This window comes from Echeneis naucrates, chromosome 11 (genome assembly GCF_900963305.1).
Source record: "Echeneis naucrates chromosome 11, fEcheNa1.1, whole genome shotgun sequence".
Lineage (NCBI taxonomy): Eukaryota > Metazoa > Chordata > Actinopteri > Carangiformes > Echeneidae > Echeneis > Echeneis naucrates.
Window position 1 is genome coordinate 6,508,102 of NC_042521.1, and position 27,985 is coordinate 6,536,086.

Here is a 27,985-nt window from a genome sequence, read left to right on the forward strand (position 1 = left end):
CGTGAAAGCCTCTATGGTTACAAAATAAATTGGAAAAACAGTGAACTGATAATTGTTGATGTAAGGCAAGGCAAGTTTATTTATATAGTACATTTCAGCAATAAAACCATTTAAAGTGCTTTACATAAAACATACGGCATCAGCAAAGCAATAGGAATTGTGCAAACTATTCAAAAAGAGTTTAAAACATTTGAAGTTGCCATATTTAAGTCTGAATATATTTTGTTTAAATGTGGTAAGGTTCAGTGGGTATAGAAAAATACTGATTTTTTTTTCTTTCTTGTTCAATGAGTTGCTGTATTGATATAGATTTTCTACTTTAAACAGCTAATTTCTACTGCGTCACCCAGAATTCCAAAAAGTAAAGGTTTTGGACCGCCACGCTTCAAGCTGTATTACTGGGTTACAAATGTTGTGTTGGTCTATAGATACAGGCTCAGATATCAGACCTGCGTGGACTGAATCTTCCTGCTCTTCTTAATAATCTGTAGCACTGACGAACGTTTCGGTATTTTCATTTTCATGCTTTTTGCTATGCTGTACACAACGTGCTTCACTTCCTAGTTCAAACCTGAGCATAGAACATTATTTTATTATACTTAATACCAAATACACAATTTCTGCCATCTCACCAGAGTGTCCCTGTTTTGTGAGAAATGTAAATTCTGGTCAGCTATATTTGATTATCTGTCAAAAGCCTTTAAAAAAAGCATTACTCCAAATCCCATGCTGGCAAGTCCCCTTGTCCAATAACCTTTCAGCCAAACATTTATCTGTGCGGAGCTGGAAGTCAAAGAAAAGCACCAAGTTCCATATACGGGTCAAAGAGTTGGCAAATGCACTTCAAAAAGACTTTCCTATGTGCTTGTCAACAAGGAAAATACTTTTCACTAGATTTGGCAACCACTTCCTGACAGATGGGTGGAAACCTGAACCTAAGATAGTGTTGGCTGCCGCGACACTCGTGCACTGAGAAACCCTGCTGTTTATGCTCCTGAAAATATGAATATACCTTAATGGCTCATCTGTATAAATATATGAAAGGAGCAATTGCAATTAACTTCCATCCAATGCCTTAAAGTGCAATGTACAAGTCTTTGGTTTATGATCACGTTTCTGCAAAGCTAACAATTTTGTACTAAAAAGCAAAAGTTAGCATGCAAACCCACACACTGTACTTGAGCATGCTTGTTTTAGCATTTAGCTCAAAGCGCTGATGTGTCTAATTACACCCTCACACAGCTGCAAGGACAGCTGTAGACTCTTAGTCATGTTTACTGTTCATTCCAAATAAGTTGACTTAGTATGATTTATTTAATGCTAACACTGAATCATATTTAAAAATGTGCATATGTGTCAACATCCTTTTCCAACCTGGATTTAATCTGTGAAGTACGTCTGTGGTTGTCTATGAGACTTTCTCTGTTCATATTATAATGAGCAGCCAAAAAGAGGGCCATTCAATCTGCCAGCCAGGCCGCAGAAAAAGCCACGAGGTGGCTTTGGTTAAAGAGGGCAGATCTGTGGGTAGCTGCTGGGACGCATGTCAGGGCCTGGTGAACCCTGGCTGGCTCGCCTGGGCGAGGGTGTATGTTGTGGGCCTGAAACACCTTATGACCCCGGGTCACAACACTGATGATGTGTCCCAGTGCATCTGGAAGATGATGCAATATCAGCTCTGCTTTTTTTCTTTTTTAAACTTTATTTCAAGTTCCAGGAAATCAACATATCCTATTCAGACTGAAAAATGCATTTAGAACCAACACGATGCCCAATTTCCAGTTTTCCTGTCAAACTTTGATCAGTATTATGTGTTTCCTTTGATACTTCTTTGTCTCTGCAGCATCCTGAATCATTGGACATGACATACATACACAGTCACAGCGCAGACAAGCATTAGCTATTCATTGGCTTAAGTTTTGATCAAATGCCCAAAGTGTGGGCACACGTGTGTGCACGCAAATACACATGCACGCACACCCACCCACATGCACACAGCATGAGGTCTCATTCATGTGTGCTAGTGTGAGTGGGTCCCCAGCTGTTGAGTGCTGTGCAGATGTAGCAACCAGAACTGAGGGATTACTGCTAAATCTGGAAGCAAAGAGGAAAGGGGGTGTTATGTGGAGACTGAAGGGAAGATACAACTGCCTACAATGAAGAATATAAGGAGTTAACATCGGGTTGGAGGAAGTGGAAATGCAGGCTGATGATCTGAAGAGCACTAGGCGGAAAAATAAGTGAAGGTTTGGAGGGTGAGGGGGTGATCTTAAGAAGTCAAACCTTCCCATGCTGGAAAAGTTTATCTGTTCTGTCACACAGTCCATTTTCCCCTCACATAATTACAAATTTCAACAAATTTCTCCACATTGAATTTGCAGAGGAAGCCGCTGTTTAAACATCTTAAATTTCACATTCATTAACATACAAATGGGGGAGGACCAGGATGTCTCTGCAGAGCAGCAGTGCAGCTTTAAGCAGAGTGCTGGCGACAATTCATAGGAAGCGTTAGCCTCTTTATGGTAAAACAGAATGGCCTGAATACGCTGATGTCTTTATGAAAGTGAATACATCCTAAAAACTTCAGCGGGAGTAATAATGTCTTTGTCCTCTTGCAGCCTCGGATGTACCTCTTTTTTTTCCTCGCCCAGGGTTACAGACAATTCCTGCCCTCTTTAATATTCAAAACATTTTCACACACACATGCTACTGCTGCTGCTAGGACCCGAGGCTGCTGCAGATGGCAAATGTGGCCTGCTTGATATTCTGTGATAACTTTCCTCCACTTGTCTACACATTAGTCAACTGATCTGGAGAGGATTGGCAAGAGCCCAAATTAATGTGCGCAAAAGCAAAGCCCTCCAGGAAGCTTAATGCTGTTCTAATTAAAATGCACATTCACATTTTACTGCCTCTCTTAACAAGATGTCCAAGAAAGTCTGTTTTATAAAACCTTAAATTAGTGGGCTGTCATTGTAAAATTAGAGGTTTTTCATATAATTTAGGAGCATTACAACTCCAATAAATGCTAGTTACAGAACATTTATTTCAGGGATTAGTTATTTCCATAGAGCATTCAGATTTCACATTTGAAGATGACGCTTGTTGCACTCTGGGTCAGTTATTTATGAGACAACACACCCAGCGCGCTCTCTATCACATCAACAGCTGTGAAATATAAAAGACTGAAATATCACACATTACCCGGCTTTTGATAGTTTGTTTTGGACGGCAAAGTCATGTTGTGCCACGTCCTGTTCCTGATACACCAGCAGCTTTGTTACAGGCCCTGGCATCATCGTTCCCAGGGGATCACACGGTATTGTTCAGGATCCAAGATGTGTCTCCTCACCTCGTCTCCGTGCAAAAGCCCCACCTGGGTCAGTTTCCATCAGCAGAGGAAGGGAGCTGAATCACTGTGATGTGAAACTGGAGGGCTGTCAAGACAAATCTGAACTCCGGGGAGGAGACGCAGAGGTCCCATGAGGATACTTCCAGGACCAGGAGACACGCATCTGGGATCCCACCTGTGAGCAGGTGAACAGACACCCACAACAGTTACAACAGCAAAACATACCAAAGTACATTTCCTGTGGTGTTTTACTTAAAGGAACAGTTTCATGTTATTAGCTCTTTTTTTGTTTTTTGCTTTCTTCTAATTCTCAAACAGAGTTAGATGATTTGTGGGGATAAAAAAAAAAGAATCTAAAATGTTAATTAATGGGCTTTAACAGATGTTAATAGACAATTTGAGCAAATAACTCAACCAAAAAATTTTCCTGCATACTTTGTATGCATAAACCTCTAAACCTTTTTTCTCCTTTGTTGATAAATAAATCAGACTCAAATGCGCCTGCAGGAAGGTGGGGCAAGCTTCTGTACGCATAAATGTGTAAAAGTGCACAAGAATAATTACACTGCAAGGACGTGTGTGAAGAGACAACCAGATTATCTGATAAATAAAAGATCCTTTTGGCCTTACACCTACAATGGTGATATTCTTAAATGTGTATTGTACTGAAGTTGTTATAGCTAGTATGCATTTTAAACTGCAACAGGTTGACAGTCTCTCGTAGTTCAGTTTCAACAGTCCAACTTGAAATATCTATCTTTCCATTATTGTCTGAATCAAGACAAACAGGTCAGTATTATTCAGGGAATAAGGCAGAATAAACTTAAGAGTTCCATGTAAAACATTGAAATAGGTCATGATCATAATATGATCCTGGGGAGTTGAGCAAAACTGTCAGTACAGTTTCATTCCATCTGTTACGTAAGAAAATAGTCTTTTAAGCAGTTTTTATTTTATCCTTTGATGGCCCTTTAAAGACCTTTTTCTTTTCTTTACTAATTTATCATGTTGCTGTTCATCTCTAAGCAGCCTCACTGGCACCATTACACAGGAATCAAATAAGGGTTGTGATAAAGTCAAACTAAACTCCCTGAATGAGTTTGGGGAGATATTAAATTTTGGTCCCACTGAACTCCAGCAGCTTAACCCATAATTCAGACCTGCTCGGATGAACAAAGAGAGCTAAATCTATCCAGGCTGCACAGACCACGCAATGCATAACTCAACTCAGTGTTGTCATCATTGCTTCTCTCAATTCATTCTTTATCTGTGAGGCTGACATACTTGGTAAATCTGTTGCATAATGTTTGTCAGATGTCCTGCATGCATGTCGCCGTTCCAACAGCAGAATCCGGGGGTGACTGAAAGCTTTGGTGACACCTATGGGTGGAAAGTTGAACATTTACTTGCGTTTGGGGATTTGAGTGAAATACTCTGCTATGTATGTGTGTGCCAACATGTTACCTGATAGAGATGTTTCCCACAGCAACATCAAGACAGGCCCATCAGATAGCACGGGAAATGAAAACCTTACAGCTTACACATGAATACAATAAAATATAGTTATGGTTTATATCAATAACAGTTAAGGCAACCAGAAATGTTCCAGTGATGCATTAAAATGTCGGAGGGCAGGAAGGGGGCGGGGCTTCCTGACCAGATTAGTAAAAATGAGGCTATTTCATATGAACAAACATTTAGGCAGAAAATGACTTGGCTCATTTCTAACAAATACAAACTGAGCACAAATGAAAATAGATTGAGAATAAGTGAGTGGCTTTTTGCACAAACCGCTAATGTGCGTTCAGCTTGTCTCTGTTTAATATGTAGCTGTCACACATGAACTTTGTACGGCTTGCTGGTTCAATTCCTGCCTCCTGAGAAAACCCTGAGTTATGTGGACAGCATGCTGTGGGGGAAGTCGCAACATCTGCCAAATATCTATCCTGGGATGCATTATTCTAAAGTAAACCCCCACCCCCCCCCAAAAAAAGCAGAGATTTTGACTATTAGATCACGTTCTGGCTCGAGGTGTATGAATGAGCCACAACTCATTTATGTGGCTCCTAACCTTGCAATGGAGGGAGTTTTGAATGAAGCACTTGCAAGCAGCACTGAAGTCTCAGTGGTTGTCTCATTGATGTCCTGAGCTATAACAAGTTCTTTGAGGAGGAGGCATCTGTTTCATTGTTTGGGCCAGACGGTGCAGCTTGTCAGGGGAATTCTTCTTGATGGCACGGGCCTGCCCATACTACAGATGGCTTATCTCACAGTAAATGATTCAGAAAATGATAATATGCCTCCAAATGGAGAAGAGGTCATCTCCTTTGGCTAATGGAATGTCTTCCTTAGTTAGATCACGGACGGAGAGGTTGTTCGATAGCTATTTAGCAGGAGAAACAAAGCTGTGTCAATGTCTTAGGGTAAGATAGGCATTTCTAATCCGCATGCAACTGTCCTGAGCCTCTTATTTGAATAGGAAGCAGCTCAATTAATGTTTTATTTAAGAACAAGCAAAACATATGCTTTTCCAGACAGGAACTTCAGGTGTAAAGATGACAGTGTTAATTCCCTTACACAGGCAACCGCAGACATCCTCGCTGCCAACAATCCAACAGAATTATTTCCTGCAAAGTAATGGTTTAAGTTGTCAACTCAGGCCTGGGAGACAAAGTTACCCCCCCACCCCCATCCCCCGACTGCTAAGCAGTGTCAAAACACTGGAACAGTTATGTGCAAGTCCAAACCTATAAGCAGGCAAGAGACTGTAAGCCAAGACCTACTGTAATATTCAGCAATTATTGGTCTGTCAGACTGACTCAACATCGCAGCCGAGTCAAACAGCTGTGAAACAGACATTAATAGACTTGATCACTTCATTGTGGCCTGCTTGGCTAAGTGTGACTCACATTGTGTCTACTAAACTGTCAGTCGTGTAAAATATATTAAATTAATGTTAAACATTTCTTGGCACAAGCCCTACACACACATACACACACACACACAAACGTATTGCGACCAAAATCTGGAAGTGAAAAGCAGAAGCCGCCAGCAAAATCTGCTCTGCTTCTTTCTCGTGTGATTTCAGGTCTGATGTGCAACATCAAGGACAAAATCTTATCTGCCCCCCTCTGTCCCTTCTGACACGGTCATTAAAGCATGCGAGACACGTGTCCCTCCCCACTGTCAGCTTCTTTCTGTTCTGCGTACGAAGATCAGAAAGAAGGTGACAGGGGCAAAGAGAAAGGAGAGCGATGTGGAGTGACTGAGGGAGGCAGATCTGTGCAGACATGAATGGCTCGCAGGTGTTTTTTTTTTTTTTTTAACAGGAGCTGGAGAGAATGGGAGACGTGAAGCCGTGAGGCCCCCCCACGCTGTCATTATGTTTTATGGCAGAAAAAGTGCTTGTGAAGCCAAAGTTATGTGCTCTGAGGATGGTCCATGCATGAAAGGGTGAAAGTTTTCCCGCTAACAGCGCATACACCACGATTACTGTCTGCTTACGTGTCTCTTCACAACTAACAAATCTAAAAGTGGCGTTTTACAACAAGAAGGAGAGCACTTCTTTCAAGCAGTGCTCAAGAAGGGTAAACAGAAGTGTGTGCAGGGTGATTTAGGGTGAAGGAGTCACAGTTAAGATGAAGGGGCACACAGAGGAGGGAAGAAGAAACTGTACAAAGCAACAGGAGTCAGTTGCTCATGCACCTATAAATAAACGCACAAAAATAAATTTGCAAAAAGATTTTAATTGCCATTGTTTTTAATCATTCTTGGTTCAATTTACAGTTTTTTTTTTATTCATTCTTGTCAAAGGTAAACACATTTTTTGTGGTTGGCATCAGTAAATGCTTTCTGTTTTACTCTTCCCAAAGCCCGTAACGTAAGCTAACATTACAGAAGAGCACATTCTCTCACACGCACTTGCATATTCAGATCCTACAAATGACTCCTTAACAAGTACGAAATTTCTAAACGCCACATACTCAAAAAGCGCGGACAAACACAGTCTGCACACATACGCACACAATACATGTGCACACATTTTTTTTTTTCCTCTTCCTTGCATACTCATACTCATACTCACACACACACACACATTCCATAACCAGCTTGTATTATAAATATACATTACAATACAGACTCCTTTGTTTCACAAGCGCAGCACTGGAGGAATGCTGCCCTTCAGTCAACATGAGCTCTGTCTGTGCATTCACAGTTGCGTTATGACATGCTCTTCAACAACATAATCTGGTTAGCAGAGTCTGTTACATGAGAGTACGGTTACTGAACATCCCCACTGATTAGTCATAACCAATAACCGTCTCTTTTTCGTCAGGCTGAATTACTTCTGACTATTAATCTACACAAGCAAAACGCTGCAGTAAAAATTGCACGGTTTAAAAAAAAGGATAAAAAATGGCACGACAGCTTATTGAGCAAAGGCCTACAAATGCACACTAATAAATTAGATAGATAAATAATATGCTTTAATGTTAAAATAAATACATTTGAAAAGTAAATAAATAAAAAAAAGCACAACATTGTAATCTGATTAATGCCTGCCTACTTTTTCCTGTATTACAATATAAAAAAGTGAAGTCTTTATTTGCACATTCACACGTGTTTTACTTTTTTTTTTTGTTTTGTTTTGTTTTGTTTTTAACAAAATGGCGGCAGCGTTACTTTGAGACTCAAAGCACAATTTCTCCTCAGGCACCTGCCGCACTCTGGCGACTGTATGGGGTTGTTTCCATGGTGACGGTGACTGTGACGACCGTCAGCGCTGATTGGATGGATGGAAAAAGGAATAGCTTGTAAGGGATTAAAAGGGAAGTTGCTACCGCGAGAGGTTTTTAAGAACTGTAAATTGGCGGGATTCTGAATGACTGCTGATTGCTGTGAGGAGAAAGGTTTGACATCCGGAAAGTCTACAGCAAGTGCTGAAGGTAAATGCATCGGAACAAAACACACATCTACCAAATCTACCACGTCTAAGTGCCATCAAATCACTAGTCCAGGGTCTGTATTTTTCTTGGGTTGTTGCAGTGTGAAGGCAGGAAATGCAGACAAAGGACTAGTTCTCAGAGGGCACTCGCTATCTTCTAAGAAAGACAGGCTTTGCATCTGTACCTATCACAAAGCCAGGGGTATTTCTGATGTCTGGAGAAAAATCGATTGTTGAAAGGCCTGTGGATATCCTCACAAAGTCTTCCACTTTCCTAAAGAAACACCTTGCTCTTTCATTTCCAACTGTTCACTCACTCCCGCGTGAAAACATTCCTCAGTGTCCAGGACAGTCACAGCAGTTCTCATCACTGACTGATTCTAGAAATATCCTGTATAGTCCAGGTAATATCAGCACAGTTTCCAGAGTCCACCTGCTCTCTTCCACATCAGAGCTGAATTTAATCCATCAGAGTGTGGGCACCAAGGCCTGAAGATTAACTTTTGTTACATTTGCCATCTTTGTCAAAGTTGACAGTCATGAAAACCTTGCATTCATCAGCTTAAGACAGTGCAGTGCATTCCTCAGGTGATTTGATATCCATGCTACAATAAGAGTGTGTAGTCTACATCCCACTCAGTACAAGTCTTTCTCTGTTGACGGTTGACAGCAGCACAAAGGTCTGTATCTAATTATTGGTTATGGTTGTAGTCGCCATGTTGTTGCAAACACACCTGCATGAAATGCTTTGGTATTTGTATGGTAACTATGAGCAACAACATGTGATGAAATTGTGTCAAAATACACTGGTGTAGATATGAAAAGGCCTCTCCTTTTTGTTCTTTTGAAGTCCATTAAGTTAGATTCAAAGTTTTCTTTTTTTTTTTTTCTGAGTTCTTTCGATTGTGATTCTGTTGCACCTCTACTTGAGGCTCTTCCGTGTTTCTGCCAAACTTCCACATCAAAAACTCGCAGTAGGTGGATACAAAGCCCTTTGGACAAGGCGGTCCAGCTATGCATGAGGTGTCACTCTCGGCAACAGTCGCTAGGACAAAACCACGGCAGACACTACCAGCATTGCTATGGTGAGAAGAAGGCGGTCACGTGATGGGCTGCTGCCGCTCACGCTTTTCTCCAGTTTGGGAACTTCGGGGTTAAACTCATCTGGAGAGAAAGAGGAAGAAAAGAAGAAGAAGAAAATGAGGAAAGAGATTTGTGCAAGTGTGAAAGAAAGACAGTGACTGTGCCAGACAGAGGGAAACGAACCATTACTGCATTATTAATTCATCAATCTACAGGCAACCAGTGATGCATGCAAAGTGTGCTTTAACGTACGCAGAAAAAGAGGCATGATGCAATTATCAACAAACCACCAATTATCATCAACACTTGCTACATATGGCCATTTCCCCCCATGGGAAGGAAAATTAAAAACACTTTCTGTTTCTGATCTGCCCCCCCCCTCTCTCCACATAGTCCTCTTTTCACACTAATGATGTTTTTATCCTGGAGGGATTTCAATCAAACCAAATTACCATGGCCTTACCATTGATTAGACACAACAGAACATTAGCTGGAGAGGAAAGATGGGAAAAGAGCTGGGAGAACTCATTTTGTAATATTCGCTAAAAAGTGGATTACACTGAGTCATTACGCTCTGTCTCAACATAATGTTTCCCATTATATCTAGAGGGGTTATTATGTGTGGAAATAAAGCAAAAGGAACCCAAAAGCACTCAGTTGCTTACAAATCTATTATTGATTTTTACCATTTTTTTCCCCCTTTTTGGGGATAACCTGCATTCAGATTAATAAAACCTCCTTTTTTGTATCAAACAATCTTAGTGCAGAAAAAAGCTGCAATTTCTTGCTGATGACAGTCACATTAGCACAAAAGATGGAAAAAAGAGATGCAAAGGATGATGGACGAGTTTAAAGCCTTCTGATGTGACACTTCAGATGTTTCATTGTGTCTTGAGGGAATTATCTTGATTTAACATCTTAAAATGAGGCTGAGGAGAGAAAGAGTATTTGTTTTGAAGAAAGGACATATCTATTTATCAAGCTGTGAAAAAAACTCTCTGCTGACTACTTTTGTTTGTTCATAAAAAACACCATTACTTTTGCTTTAATGTGGTGTCAATATAATGTCCAAATGCATAACAGGCATATCGTCACCAGTAAATACATCAAATTAAGGAAGCATGGTGTCTACACATTGCCGTTTTACTGTGATGTTAAAGCTGAGTTTTTGGTTTGGTCAATATTTTTATCTGCAAGTAAAAACAAGAAAGGTGACAAGAGATTGCCGATAGAGTCCAGAAAAACATGACAGCTGATGTTTGGTGAATGTACGGAATTTTGTTTTTCCTCAGTGTCAAACTGAACCATCCAGACATTCTGGTTTGTCCTGGTCATGAGTTACTCCAGCCAACGTCAACGTTGCTCTTAAGAAACACAGGAACACAGGCGTCTGTCCCAACTGATGACAAACAACACTGACACACCAGGACAAACTCAAAGAGTGAAGGCAGGAGTCAGAATAGAAACCTGAAGTCTGCCTCAGGCTGTGGTGCCTTTACACTCTCTAAAAGGTCTTAGACATGTTTAAGAGGGAAAATGTATAGTCCGTGACAAAAAGGCTACACTCTGCAGCAATTCATTATGATTCTTAAGTGTTTACATTTACATGAGCACATCCCATTTGTAGCAACAACTCGGTGTCCTCAGTTGTTTTGCAAGGAGATTCTTCCAGACTTGTGGACGGCTTTGACATTTACAAACCTTCACAATATGCACCTCTTCAAAACTCTTGCTATTTAGGGAGTCTGTCCTTGCAAGATGAAGGTGGGGAATGTTGGGTGCCTCGGGCCATAACAAGTTATCAAAGGTCCTCAGTATGACACTTAACATCACAGTACAATTGTGGGATACAGCAATCAATTTTCCAGCACACAATCCGGCGCAGTCGTGTTTGTATGGGGTATACACAGAGCATGCAGGGGTGGGAGCTCTCCCGTCCACAGTAGAGCACCTGAGGCATTTACAGTGAGATAAGAAGCATCGGCTCGAGACTATTGATGAGAGAAAAAGGTTGTCTCGTCGGATAAATCCTTATGCCAACTGTGGCACAATGAGGGCAGACTCACAGTGAAGCAATGGACCCATCACGTCTGGCTACAGCTCTGCAGGTCAGAGGTAGAGATGTAACAGTACAGACTAACTCACAATCTCTTCTAACTGTAGATGGACATCTTGAACATACCAGCATGTTTTTACCCTTATGGCCATAAAGCTGCAGAGAGAGTAAAGATAAGACAATCTCACTGTGAAAGACGTCAGGAACAATCAGGTGAGGTCAGAATTAACCGAGAGCGTCTCCATTACAACCTCAGAAATGAAAGTGCAGTATGTGTAGAGGGGGTTATCAGCACATCAACCTCTGGCAATTCAGCAAAGCATTGATATCTTTCAGGCCTTAAAGCTCACCGCTGACAATGTTAGCTTTAACACGGCGAGGCTAATAGAGAGGTTTCAGATGTCCAATTCTACCATCTACCATCTGCGTATCTTTAAATAGATCTCCTATATGCCGAGCATTTGCTATGCGCACCAATTGGAGAAACAGCTGGCCAGTCAAAATTAAGATATCATTTTCTAGCCTAGGCATAACAGTTCCACAACAAGCAAAACATCCCAAGGGGAACGCGGCTGACACAAGCGAAACAATTCAGTCTTCTCCATAAACTGTCCGTCTGTCTGCTGTGAAGTCAAGGCAGCTATTAGCACCAAAGGTGGTCCAACTAAAACAGGCTTTGAGTTCTTCTGCTCTCTGAATCAAAGCGTTTTGGTCTGTATGATACGACAGATTTCGAGAGTCACTATGAACAGATCGGGGATGCTAATGTCTATTGATGCATTGTGAAATTATGTATTTTCAGCTGTATTTTCTGCTCCACCACCTGATTTAGGTTTGAGGCTGCAGCTCTCCACTGTTGCTGCAGACGTTCCATAGAGGAGGAAAAGTGTTTAAGGGCAAGTGTGTCACAGATGGAAAAGTGCACAGTAAATTAAGCTTTGCTGCAGGAAACTATAAAGTTTTGATTAACTGAAGTCGGAAGCAGCATGACTGATGCTGAATTCTTATAGCACATTTGTGCAAACAGTTGGCTAAACGATCTTCTATCAAAACTAATCTCTGTTATTCCTATTTAAGGTTTAAACCAGCTATAGGCAGAGCAGAGGTGTATTAGACCAGGTTTTTTTTTAAAAAAAGGCAACCTGGTAAAAGATAAATCTGGTTCGTTTCAACTTGGTTCTTGGAAACACCAAATAACTGCAGAGGTCTGGAAACACTTCAGGTGTGGAAACGAATCAGATGATCTGACAGGTTGTACGCAAGCCTATGGTGGCCTGTCTCAGCGTTGCCTCGCCTGGGGAATTGTTCTGCTCATATTTCCTACATTTTCTAACTGATACCTGCAGCAGAGTTTCTATAGCTAAGCAGTTAACCAGGTAAAATGAATGTTGCATTGTTAGCTGTAAAAATGATGGGTGAAACTCGAAAAATGTGAATTATCCTTACCGTACCGTGTTAAATAAGGATAATGTGTCATAGAGGCAACGCTAAGAATAAAGTAATGAGTCTGACAGCAAGTGAAACATATGTGGAGAGGGAGGGAAAGGTTTATTGAGGCGAAGCCAGTCTGTGGGCTGGTCTGGTCCTGAGGGTGAGTCAAGAGAGTGGGTGTCCAGCGGTCAGCAGGGCCATCAGGGGTATGGGTTGGTTTCAAGTGTGTGTGAGAGAGTGCATAAATCTATGTGTCCTGATTTTGTTATTTTCCAAATGTATTCAGCAAAATGCATCACAGTGCCAGAGGCTATGATTTTTTATGATTCCCTGCCAATGTGTGTGGTTTTTTTTTTATTTTTTTTATTAAATTCGACGTAAGCTCGAGCCCGAGTTACTGCTGAGCAATTCGCCCACCACCGAAATTTTCTTTCTTCCTCTGCCCCTACTCTGCACAGCCCCCTTTCTCTGCCCCCTCTCTGGTTTTATCTCTTCTTCTGCCTGTTTCACTTACTCTCTGCCTTATCTGTCCCTCTTTCTGCATTTCTTCTCCGCTGCCTCTTTCCTGTCTTTTATCGGTCTGACTTTCTCTATCTCACTTTGTCTCTCACCTTTCATTTCCCCTGCCTCCCACCCCCCCGCCGCTGTACCTTTCCTCTATTCCTTTCATTTTCATGCCTTCTCCTTCTCTCTCTGAAGGTACTCGTCGCTGATGGCTCGAGAGCTCCTCTTGTTCTCTCTCTGCTGGTCTCAGTTTCCATCTCAGACAGGTCACACTCTCTTAGCCCTCGTCACACACTGCCTACGACTCCCAGAAACAAGCATGCTAAATGATTCCGGGCAAGAGCCTTTTGTTTGAGATGGGAATGGAGAAAGAGAAAGAAAAATAGAGGGTTTATGTAACCACTCAGCTGTACAATTGACTCACTCGCTGACATGCTTTCTCCTAAAGTAAACATGGACCTTTCATTCCTTGCAAGACCTCTGCTGACCCTGTGGATTTCATGCAGAGGAAACAGGAAGAAAGGTTTTATATATGTGTATGTGTGTGCGAGTGAGCGTGAGCATTTGATTTACTGTGACAAACAAAAGACAAGCGTTTTGATTATTGTATTAAAAATAATCGATGGACATTTCTGGTTAGATACTGTTTCAAATGCTAATCATTCATTAAAAAAAAAAGCTAATTCCTTCATTACTATCTGAGGTCGGGGAATGTGTGAAATTGCTAAACGCAAGCCTGATGGGGTAATACAAGCTGCTAGACAGCTTCAACTTACCTCAGACAAACTGATGTAAACTGCAAAATTATCACCTAAACTGTCCACATGCCATCCTGTCAGTGCTGAATTAATGTAACAGGGAAAGGATATGCTAAATATGGTGATGAGACAGCATGACAAGGTCATTATCATGGGCGATACTGTGTCGGTGTAGCTGCGAAAATAAGAGTCAGGTTGTAATAAACAGAAACGCTTAGACGTCATTGGGATTTCTGTCAAGTGGCTTCATTTGCATATATATATATGCTGTTTGACATATATCCTGTAACATGATGAACTAGAGCTCCAAACTGATGGGTGGCAAAAATGATTTTTAATTCTTAAAATCACAAATGCATCTTTCTGTGAAAATCAAAACTTCGATGATGATACGAACACAATTGACTGTGCGAATACTGTACATCCTGTGAATGAAGTACAATGAAGTATGTAGGCCTTTTTATATAAGTGTGTCTGCATCGCTGAATCACTCGACTTGTAGTAGTCATGGTCTTCCCCTTGCACAACTCTCGAGAGCAAAAATAAAGAATGTACTCATCAACCACCTATGGCCTGTGGCTTTTCTTCTGCCAGTCACAGAATAAAAAAAAAAACTAACAAATGGTTGTTTCCTTGCTGCAATGATTGGTACACAAATCAAACCTTGCAGCCACAGCCAAATATTGACCAGCATCTGGCGATTGGCTGCTGTTCATTTTCAGCAACACAGAAACAAATGTCGAGTCACTCACCAAGGTTGTGTATTTTGATGTTTGGCCTGACTGTGTAGTCGGGAGAAGTCTGACTGGAGTCATCATCTGCCTGGGAGACTGAGAAACACACCACATATACACGCAAAGACAGAGGGGGGGAGAAACAACAAAGAATAGAGGAATAAAAAGCAGACCGAGAAAAGAGTAAGACACAGACAATGAAAGAAAACACCCCATTAAAATGACAACACTGAGTAAAATGTGCATTTTAGGCACCATTAAATTATGTACAGATATAGTTGTACCCGGAGGAGTTAGTTTGATCCTGCCAATGAGCAACTATGAAGAAATCCTGTGCTAAGCATTTGGAACCAGAGGACAGGAATTGTTAATGCAGTCGCTGTTTGTCTAGACACGGAATTACATTGAATCTGCATTGCTAAATTAACTATGAATGAATGATGTGTGGGTTTCTTGATGTGCATGTGCATGCATCCTTACGGATTTTCTGCTTTTTTACGGCTCAGTGTGTGTTTCTGTGTCTCTGATTCTGACGTGCAGTTGAGTGACTTAAAAAATGCTGAAATTACAGAGCTGGCAACAATTAAATTGCAGGTCTTCACAGATATTAAGTATGTTGTGGATATTTCCACGTCTGTCTTATCGGAAAGTTTTGCGAGGTTTAAGGTGGGGAAGCATGCAGAGAGAATGAAAAGGGGTCTGAAGGCTGCAGAAATTGATAGCAAGCTGTGAAAATGACCTTGCTGAGCAAAGGTTGCAGGTTGTATACTGGCCAAAGCCCCCATGCACACCCAGCCATTCAGGAACATGGACAAACACGCATTGAAAAAGATTTACAGCTGACATACTGCCATGTGCAGACACACACACGGGCGCACACTCTCACACACAAACACACACACTCACACACACGCATGCACGCACAAAGACAGACATGCTGAAACTCCTGCAGCTTGAACACACGCAGTGAGGCGGCCAAACACACACAAAAGTGAACAGAGGCGTGGTAGACACATCAATAGATTAGCCATGACACGGAGATGGGGAGGGGGGGGGGGTTGGGGGGTGGGTGTTAAGGTGATGTGTACACAGGGGCTGACACTGGCCTAAGTGTGGGATGTATTAGTGCTGACAAGGTTAGAGGAGAGGGGGAGGTTTTCAGCACTGGGCTCCCTGATCAAAGGCCTGCAGGGGAGAGAGCAGGCTACTGGGGTAAAAATAACACACACTATACAGAGCAGCAGGCGTCACAGACAGAAGAGATGGTCAAGAGGGAGAAAAGGATGTAGAGTGACAGAGAGAGAGAGAGGGGGGGGGAGGACAGCAGGTTTGGATCTTGCAGGCAAATCTGTTTTTGTTTTTTTTTTTTTTTTTTTTTTACATGAACACGCCATTCACAGAGAGAAATAGAGCATTACGGTAATAGCCCAGAGACACAGAATAGCATTAAGCCATCATTCCCAAAACATTGCTTGAAAGCGGGGGAAAAATAATGCCACCATCAAAACCTCGCCAAGCCGGCATGAGGTAAAGTTAAAAAAAAAAAAAAAAAGCCTCTCCCTGAGACGAGACTGTCAGATCTCAGTTTTTCTCCTTGTCTCTCTGTCTTTATTTCTCTGTGTGTTTGTGTGGTTAGGAGTTACAAAGAGATAGCAAGGAGAGATAAAGAGAAACAGAACGAGAGGTGTGTCAAATGAGTGGGGGAGAGAGAGAGAGAGAGAGAGAGAGAGAGAGAGAGAGGTAGCACGAGGTTATTAGGTCTCACCAGTGGAGCAGCAGACGAAGACCCTCAGTCTCAGACAACTGTGGCCGTGGTGGTGGGTGGGTGTGGCTGAAAGAGAGCAAACACACACACATCATGTCAACCTTGTGCCCTCTGCAGGCAACCCCACCCTCAACAATCAGCCACGAAAACTGCAGCGAAGCAACTAAGCAGCACACGGTGTCCCCAGCTGAACCTCCAGGATCGATTAGAAACACCAACACAGCCGACTGGTGTGAGAGACAGCAGCTAGGAAGGGAAGCTCCACATTATAAACTCACAGTTGCATCCAGTGTATGGGCTTCTTCTGTCCACCACAATAAGCTAACACTGCTCTTTGCTAGCCAGACTTACAGATATAGTAGTACTCCTGGCCCACGTTGAACTCGTAGCCCAGGGAGAAGGCGCTGTAGCGCTGGAACTTCTCAGAGAACTTGATGGGTGTGTGAGGTGCGTGGGGCCGGTTGCACTCCCAGCGTTTGAAGCCCATCAGGGGGTCACAGGTGCGGTAGCCGCGGTAGTTGACCATGTAGAGGATGTACTGTTCGGCCACATTGCGGTCTAGTGTCCCTCGCTGGGTGGTGTTGTAATGCGGGCAGTAGATGTCCAGATAGTCATTGACGCTGACCTGCACCGTGTATCCTTCCCGTCGTAGCCTGGAGTACAAACGCAGGCAGGAAGAGAAAGACAGAAAAGGAATGTGAATGAGTAACTTGGGCTGTGAATAATAAACTGTTTACCCTCAAAGGAATATTCCAGCATTTGGAGCCTTCTTACAAAGTTTGTGAGGCAACCAGACTCCAGGAAATCACTTCTCTCATCCAATAAATAGCACAACACACAGTAACCCATAAAACTGCTCATGGGTGCTCCAAGGTGGATTGTTTTGGACAGAACCAGACTACCTGTTTGCCCTTATTTCTGGGTTTTATGTTGAGCAAAGCTAATATCTTGCAGCCTTCAGCTTCATAATTAGTTAACATTGGACATTGGACTGATATCAATTCCCTGATCTAATTCTTGGTTCATATATTTCCAAAACACATCAAAATATTCCTTTAACGGCTATCTTCAAAATTAGTGTATTTATTATCTGGTCAGTTCAATAATGTCAAAGTGTGAAACGCCCATCACAAGGTCAAAAAGCCTGAGGTGATGTCTTCAAATTGTTTATTTGTATAACAATTTTTTTAGTATAAAAGGAAACACAACAGCACAGCAAAGCTGGGCAGTTATGGACTCTAACGCACCTTTTTCTCCTTCAAGAGATAAAACTATTCCACCTGTGTATCCCTCTACATGTAAATATACATGTTCTCCCTCTAAATACCTCGTGTCAGGTGCTGAGCACGATAATCTGCACTCCTGTCTTTCCCCATGAGCCCACTACAGGCCGGGTCACTGAGGCAGAAGGAGATCCTGTCAGTGACGATGTATACCTTGGCCGCAGGGGAAGCAGCCTGCACACAGTACATAGGATGGTTCATGCTCCACTGGCAACCGCCGCTGATGGACGAGCAGGCTGTTCGCAGGCAAGGAAGGCCACTCTAAGGTTGAGCGTGTGTGTGTGTGTGTGTGTGTGATGTACATGACGGCACAGTAACCCTTTTCAGACTCCTGTCTGAACATCTGAGGTGATGATGCGGTATGAGTTTGTATTCAGGAGCCCTGCTGTGATCTTCACTGTTTATAATACTGAGTATACTTATTATGTAAATTACACAATCTTTAATTAGACAAAGTAGAAGTCATTAGAAGGGCTCCTGCAGGTGAGCTGATCAGACGAGAATTGTCCTTGGCTGCAGTGATGTGCAACCTGTGCAAACGAGCTGCAGTGACTCACTGGCACCAGCAAGTGGCGGTGTTGCGCTGCATGAAGCTGAACCTCCGCTCTTCTCGCTTTTGCACGTTACTCCCCTTCTCCTGGCTGTCGCTGCTTTCTTACACATTCTCTGTTACATCCATGCAAAGAGCACACACTCACAACCACCACTCATTGTGTGTGCATTGTGCCATCTCTCTCACACACACACACACACACTCACGCACGTGCACAAGTATGCTCACACATGCGTGTGTTATTGGGTCAGACCTCCAGAGAGAGAGATTATTATTCAATTACAAAATGAGGATCAGAAATGTCATAACACCTCGCCTTTCTTTCTCTCTCTCTTGTGCTGCCCCGCCATCTTTCTCACAGTGTTGTTACGACTGTTCCTGTTTTCTGGCTCTATCCTCCACTCCCATCCTCTTTTTCATCTCCACCCCTTCGTTCGCATACATACATCAGCTGAGTATCTGTTCTCTTAACCAGAGTTCTTTTTGGGCCATCAATCCTATCTGTGCTTTCTATCCCTGCTGCTCAGATGTGAGATGACAGACTTTTGTCTTGCAGTGTTGTGGGTAGAGACAACACAGCTATGCTTCAAAGGGACTATATTTAGCGAGGGGGGTTGGTGGTGGTAGGAAAGGAGAGGAAGTTTTGGATGGGGGTTGAGAGGGAGGAGAGGTAGAGCAAGCTAAAGATGTACAATGGGCGTGAAATAGAGAGAATGGTTAAGGAGATGAAAGATGAAAGTGGGAGAATGGGGTTTGTGTTGAATATGAACACATGCCACAAGGAAAATCCTGAATGCAACGGGCATGGAGAGAGTGAGAGAGTGACACGGTCAATGAGAAATAGGTGAGAGGAAAGCAGCAGAGACGAAATGAAGAGCAGCAGGAAGAGAGGGTGTGTGTCTGTATTTATGGAAGCCTCTGAGTGCTGCTGTGACAGGAGAGCAAATGCAGCCAACTCATCACCAGGGCATTTAATCATCATTTATGATTTACTGGCAGAAGAGATAGAGAGATGTAAAGGTCTTTTTTACATTTTTTTTTTATCATGCTATTGGTCATTTTGCCCGTTAAATGCCCGTAAAAAAAAAAATATTATAATGATGTCACACAGCTAATGGTGACATCCAAGTCACCTTCCAAGATAAAACGGTATTCAATTGACAAGAAGCAAATCCTCACATTTAGGATTTCCAGGATAATTGCTGAGTGATTGATGATCACAATTGTCTGCTGTTTCACCACTACACAAACAGGGAACTCCGTTTTTATTGTTTTGGTTATCACTTAGTGTCACAAGCTGCAGCTACACAGCAGAAGCAGCATTTGTCCCAAACATAGCGTCAGCAGCAGAGGAAGAGGAGGAAGAAAAAAAAAGACTCTGTAGGAGGAAGACAAGGTAAGGAGGCGCAGAAGAGGAGAATGGGAGGAAAGGAGGGGGAAAAGGGGTGAAGAACAGGCTGGCTGTTCTGTCAAAGTCCAGATCCTCAGCGTCAACGCTCAGCGTTACTCCAATCAAAGTGAGAGTAGCTCATTTAAACTATGACTTGAGCAAAAACAACAAAGTACTCAAAGTACTCAAAATACATTTTCCTGAAGCAGTGCTTCCAAAGATCAGACAAAGTAGAAGTCATTAGAAGGGCTCCTGCAGGTGAGCTGATCCCCTTATTTGGCCCCTTCCATTTATCCTGGCTTAGGACGGCACAAGAGTACCACTGGTGGAAGCCCTGTGGGTGGGGCACCCCTCGTGGAATCGAACCCCAGCCTCCCGCATAAGTGGGTAGACTCCTAAATTCAAAGAATCTGACTCTACAATAAGGCAGTGAATGAACTGATTTGAACCAAGGGTTAGGGTTAAGAAACCACCCCCGTTAGAATGAAAACGCTAAAATAAGTTCTAATAAACGTCTTGGCTCGGTGAAAAGGCCTCTTAAACTTAGACGTTGCCTGCTGAAGCCATGAACTGGGGTGCACAGCTGCAGCGGATCACCTTTACCCTTCCGTTCCCGAACGATCCGAGTCCGAGAGCTGGCTGTTTGAAGTGAATGGCAGGAGGCAGCTCTTGATTGGGAGCTGATGGTTGTTTTATTTTTTCTTTTTTAAACTTTTCTTTTCTGTTAAAGTCACGTGTGATCGGTTGAGACGTGCGGTGGCATCTGTGTGTCCATGCTGAGCAGAAGGAGTAGAGCACTGTGAGCACACAAACAGAAGGGAGACGAGACAAGGAAAGAAAGTTTGTCTCCTACAAACAGACAACACACTGAAAGGTGAGAAGCGCAGACCCACTGAGCGGGAGACGAAGGGCTCAGTCTGCCCACATCTTCCACTGTGATGGCACAGACACTGTGCATTGTAGCAACATCCGACCCCTCAGAGAGAATCCTCTCCTAAATAGGCCAGATAATAATAACAGAGAGAAGAAACAGGATTAACCCCTCAAAGCTGAGACACTCGTCACTAAAGACGAGCTCAAACTGTTACCAGGATGCTGCGTTTTTCTTTTGTTGTACACATTTTATTTGCACTGATATTTGGGTTTTGGGTATTATTGTTTGGTTCAGTGTGCAAAATATTTAAAACAAAGCCCTATAAAATAATAAAAAAAATATTTAACGTATTTATATTGCTTGGTCCTTGTGCACATAATTTTCCATTACTTTTGTGATAAATAAATTAAGCAACAAAAAAGAGTCGACTCTCTTTAGTGAGCTGAGCCAAAACAGCCGACTCGCCCATCGCTACCTGCGAGCTCGCTCCCAAACAGAGGGGCCCACGTGCAAAGGACAGCTACAGCAACACCATCAGCACTAGAGATGCGCATGATCGGCGTTTCTGGAATTTTCTAACGCAAATGCAAAGAGTACTCCATCGAAATGTAGTGGAGTCAAAAAGTACACAGTTTCCAAAAAAATAAATAAATCACTGAAAGTACTGATCCTCAAAAACTGTGCTTAAGTAAATTTACTTTGTTACTGTCCACCACTGGTGGGGAGTCCCTCTAGGTGTGTGCAGTTATATAAGCAGTCCACTTAGTGGCACAAGACAGAAAGGTTGCAGGGCAGAGAGGAATGGAAGGAGGAGAAACAGGAGAGAGGGTGAGAGGAGATATAATAATTTACAGTCAAGGGAGGAGGGGGATTGGTGCGAGAGGGAAACACACTGAAAGATGACAACAAAAAGAAAGGGATGGAAAGGAAGGCGGGGGGCCTCGACAGAGACATAGTGCTCCCCCAAGGATGAACATATATGTGGTAAAAGTGCATAAAAAAGACTGATGGCTCTCATTCTCTCGTTGTTTCACTCTTCCTGCAGCCCCTTCTCTCTCTCCAACTTGCTGCCTCTCTTTCCAGCATGCATTGTCTCTGTGGTGAATTTGCTGTCTCATCATCATTTTCCTGAGTGGGAGTGCACAGCTAGTTAGTAAAGGCTGCACAGGCTGGTGAAGACTGCCAAGGGAGGCAGATAGCAGGAGTGAGGGAGGGAAAGAAAGGAGAAGGAGGAGGAGGAGGAGGGGAGAGAGAGAGAAAGAAACAACAAGCAATGAAGACTGAGACAAAGATAGACCACTGCAGCTTTCACACCTGCACTAAAAAGAGTCTTTGGAGGATACTGCTGGTATCAATAAATAACCACGGTAAGGTAGGACTACAGCTAAAGATACTTAAAAACATACAGTGGACAGAAACAGAGCATTTCATACAACCACACAAAAGCTACACTTCTAAAAATCATAAAAGGCCATTTGAAAAATGACAAGCACTAGGAAATATTTCCCACACTTTCCACATGAGTGATGTAAATCATTTCTTGTTTTGCTCACAGAGCATAAAACTAGACCAAATTCATGTTCTCTGTATATTATAGATCTATGCTCTGTATAATAATCACAGCAGATTGCATCAAAGTGAAAACAGACAGACTTTCAAGGAAAAGAAAACCACTGCATCTGTATTTGCTTTATTTTTATTTTTTTCTTTGTGACAAAAATGGATATGAAAGGTCTGAATCCACAGAGATATTCTACACAATCTAAAGTTGGTGCTGTTTGTTCTGCTGCGGGTTCTCCCCATGTCGCTGCCACGGGCTCCAACTGTTTTCATGAATGCATTAAAAACAGCTGGAGGAGACGAGGTTGCTGCCTCTAATGAAAACAGGCCAACCTCACAGTAGAAAAGACAGAAATAACATTAGTGTTTGGAAATAAACTTTTAACTCTTCATAGGTGTTAGTGCTGATGAATGCATTATCCTCTACAAATGTATACCTCAGCAGCTGTTGGAGCCTTCTTCTTAAAATTCCAGGGACTCACAGGAAAAGGAAAACATTACAGTTTGAGCTTCACTGCAGTTTTACTTCAGGATTCGTTTTTTTTATTTTATTTTATTTTTTTTTTGTGCAAAGATACCCTTAGATTTCTTTTCCCACCTGTTTTGTGTGCTGGTATATCTACAAAGTAATTACGGCCAGAGCTGTGCTGACTCAAAAATTGCACCACGGACTCAACATGATTCAATTCAAAGAATCGACGTTGGCTGAAGCGCACATCGCTGCGCTGCCTAACACTTTCCCTGCACTGTCAGTGAGTAATCTATATCTCATTAACAGGTTGTTTTGTGGTGCCCGAGTTGTTTGTCACCGTTTCACTCGAAGATGTCGGCCATTAAAAAAATTTATTAATTCCACATTTTTATGAAAGCGGTTATGTAAAATCTCGTAGGCTATTGGCTGGGTTACTGTATTTCACTCTTCTGGAGGCTTCTCTGAATCGAGATGGGGTCAATGTGGCATCATCACTGATGATCTTAAAACCACTCTCTCAGGGGTAATCAACATTAGACTCATCAGGAGGATACACCACCGATTCACAAAATGGCACAACTTAAATGGCATTTGCCAGTCGTCTGTTTACCTCCGACAAGAGTCCTCCAATCAAATCCCACGGCAGGGATGGGCTAGGCTCTGCTGTTTTTCTCTGTACCTCAGCACCAAAACTCATTAGTTGTGCACACATACATACACACACACACACACACACACCAGACAACCATAAGACATGCAGGCAAATGAACACACGCACACACACATTAGCTCTTGTGAATCGTCACTGATTGAGTTAACACCGCAATTAACTGCCCAATTTACAGTGTTTCGATCCAAAATGGGGGAATGAGAGAGGAACAAGTGCTGAGCAAGACGGTGGGAAGCGGCAGACACTGCAACTATGCTCCATTGCTATTAGACCGCTGGGAGTCATCCACCGGCTCCCTCCACAACCTCTGTCCACTCTGGCCTCAGAAAAATCGAGGAACATTACCTTTTCATATTTACCCATTTCTCTGTAACTGTCCCACCGCTTATTCCCCAGCCGTCGGCCTTTACTTCCATCGTTACCTCCGCCGAGGAGCTTATGTGTTCACTTGTGTCCGACGGTTTGTTCATTTGTTAAGCTTACTGGACCATTTTGCAGCAAATTCGGTGGAAAGATGGCACACGGTTCAGGAAGAGATCATTAAAGTTTGATCCATTTCCTTCGCATTGCAGGAATTCAGATGTATCTTGATGCTAAAAGCAGAAATACTTATGGCATTAAGATCTATGTGTATAATTTTGTGGATTGGGGTTTAAGATAAAGAACTAAATTCACATTACCCAGTCATACTATATTTTTTTCCCACATATTATTGATTTATATTATCAGACTCCTTTCTTTTTGCTCTAATTTATTTATTTTTGTTTAAAAAAAAAAAAGCTGGGGGGACGTATGGGCTTGTTTGGCCTTGGTACAGATTTCTGATCCACTGGGTCATTCCAGTTTGAAAAATTGGAATCCTAAATGTATTTCTTTGCTTATTCATGCCTTGCAGTAATAGTTTTACCATTTATATGACATTCATATACATCTGCTGACTCCGGAAACACCTGCTTTAGCTTACACCTCTGTTGAAGTAATTACGTTTCACACAAACACACATTGACAATAATCACTTATTCAAAACAATCACCGCAACAGCAGTTCATCAATACAAACCAATCACAAATCAGCTTTTCTGTTCCCTGACCCTTACTCCAGTGTGGACACAGCACATTTTCTGCTGTTTCCTACAGCTTCTGTTGAGCGGACTTTAAAGCATACTGCCTCCATGTGCATGCGAGCTAGAGGCCTGAGACATTTAAAAGCAAACAAGCAAAAACAGGTGACGTTATTGGATGAACATCCAAAATACTGAAACCTGAATAGATACACTCTGCTCTTGAGAAGTGCTGAAATGCTGCTGCTTTTGAATAAATTACTCACTTTAGTGAAAAGATTTGTGTTAATGTTGCCTGTTCATGGCATTTACACTACAGGCCAGCAAACGAGAGGTGAAACAACTTCATAAGTGAACCACAAAGGCTTGGTCATGGCTGCTGTAGTTTCAACATGCAGACATCCAGCTTTAAAGAGATATTTTATGGATCTGCTACAAAGAAAATCTCTTCGCTTTCCCCTCTCAGTGGGAGGTAACGCAGCAGCGTGTGGGAGCCCACTGCAGCCAACACATGCCTTTTGTAACGTTGGGTGTGGGGTGCGCGGATGGGACCTGTTCAGAAATGCTAAATGTTAGCCAACTTGTGTGATGTGCAGTGTCACATCGACTGGCTGCCAACACCACTGGATTTATAGCTGGTGCAAGAGATGGTGCAAGAATGAGTCAGAAGCTAGGAGGAGAGAATTTCATGAAAAACATAAATGTGTCTATATAGGACTGTGACCCAGTAGGCTAATGGATCAGCCTCCTGAGGTGGGGACTGTGAGTCCCACCTGAGTTGCTCGTCGTCCCTTGGGGTTGTTTCCAGTGTTTGAGGGAAGACAGCCTCATATTTCAGACCACCAGTGATTAAGGTAAAGTCAGAAAATGTAGATCTCTACTCATAAAAGACCAGGACAGACTGCGATCACACCTGGGGGGCATTTCCACAGTGCCGAATGGAACCAATGCAAAACAACAAGAAAAACTGAAAAATCCTCAGAAATGTGTGAGCTTGATAAATGCCCTTTAATAATTATTATTCTATTCAATTACATGATTTGGTCCATTTATCAACCAATTTTTTCGCTGCTATATTTGTTATTCACATGTAATTAGATTAGTCTCGAAACTGTTTCTTCAATTTTTGCCTCCTTAAACATGTAAAACATATTAAACCACACAATATGAGAAGTAAATAATCTATTTTCTTGAACTCTTATAAATATGCAGCGCTGGAAACAGCCTCTCAGTCAGATATCGATCTATTTTAAGAAGCCATGAAGTCAGTGGTTTAAGGCAAAGGACACTTGATTGTCTGCTGGATTAGCGTGGGAACGTTTATTTGCAATGTGTTGGTGAGGAAACAAAACTGACTATGATCAACATAATAACTCCATTTCCACTGCTCCAACTTCTGATTAAAGCACTTGCAAAGCATTATGGGTCACTGCAAGCTTGTCCACAGGAAATATGAACGTGCGCGAATTTCATTGATTAATCTATGTGCCCCAAGCTGCTCTTTATTTTCTAGACATCCACAGAGGAAGTTTCAATATCAAAAAGAAATATAGATGACACAGTTGAATATTAAACTTTGGCTGTCCTCCAACTATACTTTTTGCATAAAATAAATATGAGAACCCACTGGCATCTTTTTTTTTTTTTTTCCCAGGGACCTCTTGGGAATGTTTTCTGGTTATAACTGGCCCCTGGGCTTCAGGTTTTGTGCTGGAGTGGCAACTCAGACTGGCAGCAATAAGGCTTACACTTTAGTGAGCACTCAAATCTAGCAGTAAAATCTGCTGTCTTAATGACTGAGGATTCGTTGAATGCAACTGGGATTTGGAGTAGTCAAAATTTAAGGCAATCTCTGTCAATGTCGGTGCTAAAGTCTGTGAGGTCCAAAAAGCTGGTCATAAATAAAGTGGGGAAATGGAGAAAGAAAATGGGAATCCATTTTGTATTAGTGGCAGCATATTGAAACCCCTCAGCGGTAACATGAGGTGATGTTAAACTGTGCTCGGGGCCATCCTTAAAAAGTCATCCATCCCACTGAGCTCCTGGTGTGATAATATCTTTCGACAAGGCACGATAACAAGAGTCCATTCCTCTCAAGGTGAGGCTCTAATTGTGCATCACTATTGAAACCTCGATTGCCCACATCAGCTCGCTCACTTTTTCTCCGCTAGCCTTCTTCTCGTTTGCCATCTCACACCCAACCCCCTTTGGTCCCTTGTTCACCATTTCTCTGCTTTGCAGAACACTGCCCTCAGATAATGAAAAGTCCAGCGCATTCTGCTTCTCCCCCCACATGGAGATAATGGATCGGCCCGGTGGAAAATAATTGAGCGTGTGCGTGTTCAGGTAAGCAGTATAAGCCAAACCAGATTGCATTTGGCATGTTCTAACATTGTTGAATGTGATTCTGTGAAAAGTTATGGAGTTTTCTTTTGATTTCATTTGGCTTAACAAGACTAACTAACTAAGTAACTAACTAAATGAATAAATAAATAAATAAATAAGCCAACAAACAAACAACCCCCCCCCAAAAAAAAAACAACCCAAAAAAAGCTATAAATGTTACTTAGCTACATTACAGTTGGAGATGGAGCCCTCACTTAATACAAAAGGTGAAAACTAAAATAAAGACAACAGCTGTGATTCATTTGCATGAGAATTAATTAAGAGAGGATGAAATGAAAATCAACTGTCCTTGATGAACTAAATGGGCATCTAATTCAAAACAGACGCACAACACGGAGGAGTGAATGTCATTTGATCATATTTTTAATTTTCCAGAATTAGTTCCTTCCATTAACTACAAATCTTCCAGGGACAAAAAACTACATACGGCACTCTGACAAAGCAATAATTATTCACAAATTTATCAAACCGGTGTCGTTTCTACTAAAACAAAACAGGCACATTTTCAACCCTACATCGCGTATTCTGCTAAACATCTGTTAGGTACCATCACCTAATGTATCTCATGACCATATGGTGTCTGCTGCAATATGGAAAACAGTTTAGTTAGATTTTATATTAAAAAAAAACAAAAACAAACTGTGAATCATGTGCAAATTAGACAGTAAAATGGTGTAAAATAAGCAAAAATTAAAGTAAATGTTTTCAATGAACAGAGAAATCGGCACAAGCTTAATGAAGGATGCAGTTTGCTCTGTCTCTCACATTTTTAGTGTCTACCATAATAAGCCTTCGTACGGGTGGAAATAACACTCAATTTCTCTTTGTCTAGAATCAATTCAGCTGTTTGCTCCAACTGGTCCATCTTCCCAAAGTGTAAATGAGACAGGCGGAAAATTTGTCAAGTTCTGACCAGAGATGTGGCCACATTGTGGCGATTGCACCATACCTGACACATTTCCTGTGAGAAGAGGCCAATTTCTGTTTTATTTGTAGTTAACTGCCTCCTAAGTGTCAGGGTGTGTACGACTCTCTCAGAGATGGAGAGGCTCTCATCAAGATGAATTCTCCACAGTACACACCTCCAGC

The 27,985-nt window shown here is 42.1% G+C and overlaps 1 protein-coding gene across 1 annotated transcript in view; it reads right to left on the reverse strand.

Annotated features, from left to right (window-relative positions):
• Nucleotides 1-9,312: 9,312 nt before the first annotated feature.
• Nucleotides 9,313-27,985, reverse strand: part of efna3a (ephrin-A3a) — a 54,375-nt gene continuing 35,702 nt past the window's right edge. Inside the window, exons 2-5 of the mRNA XM_029514676.1 lie at nt 16,980-17,281; nt 16,629-16,694; nt 14,882-14,959; nt 9,313-9,461 (exon numbers count right to left, since the gene is read on the reverse strand). Of these exons, the coding sequence (XP_029370536.1) occupies nt 9,343-9,461; nt 14,882-14,959; nt 16,629-16,694; nt 16,980-17,281 (565 nt within the window). The 3' untranslated portion in view covers nt 9,313-9,342. The remainder of the gene's footprint in view (nt 9,462-14,881; nt 14,960-16,628; nt 16,695-16,979; nt 17,282-27,985) is intronic.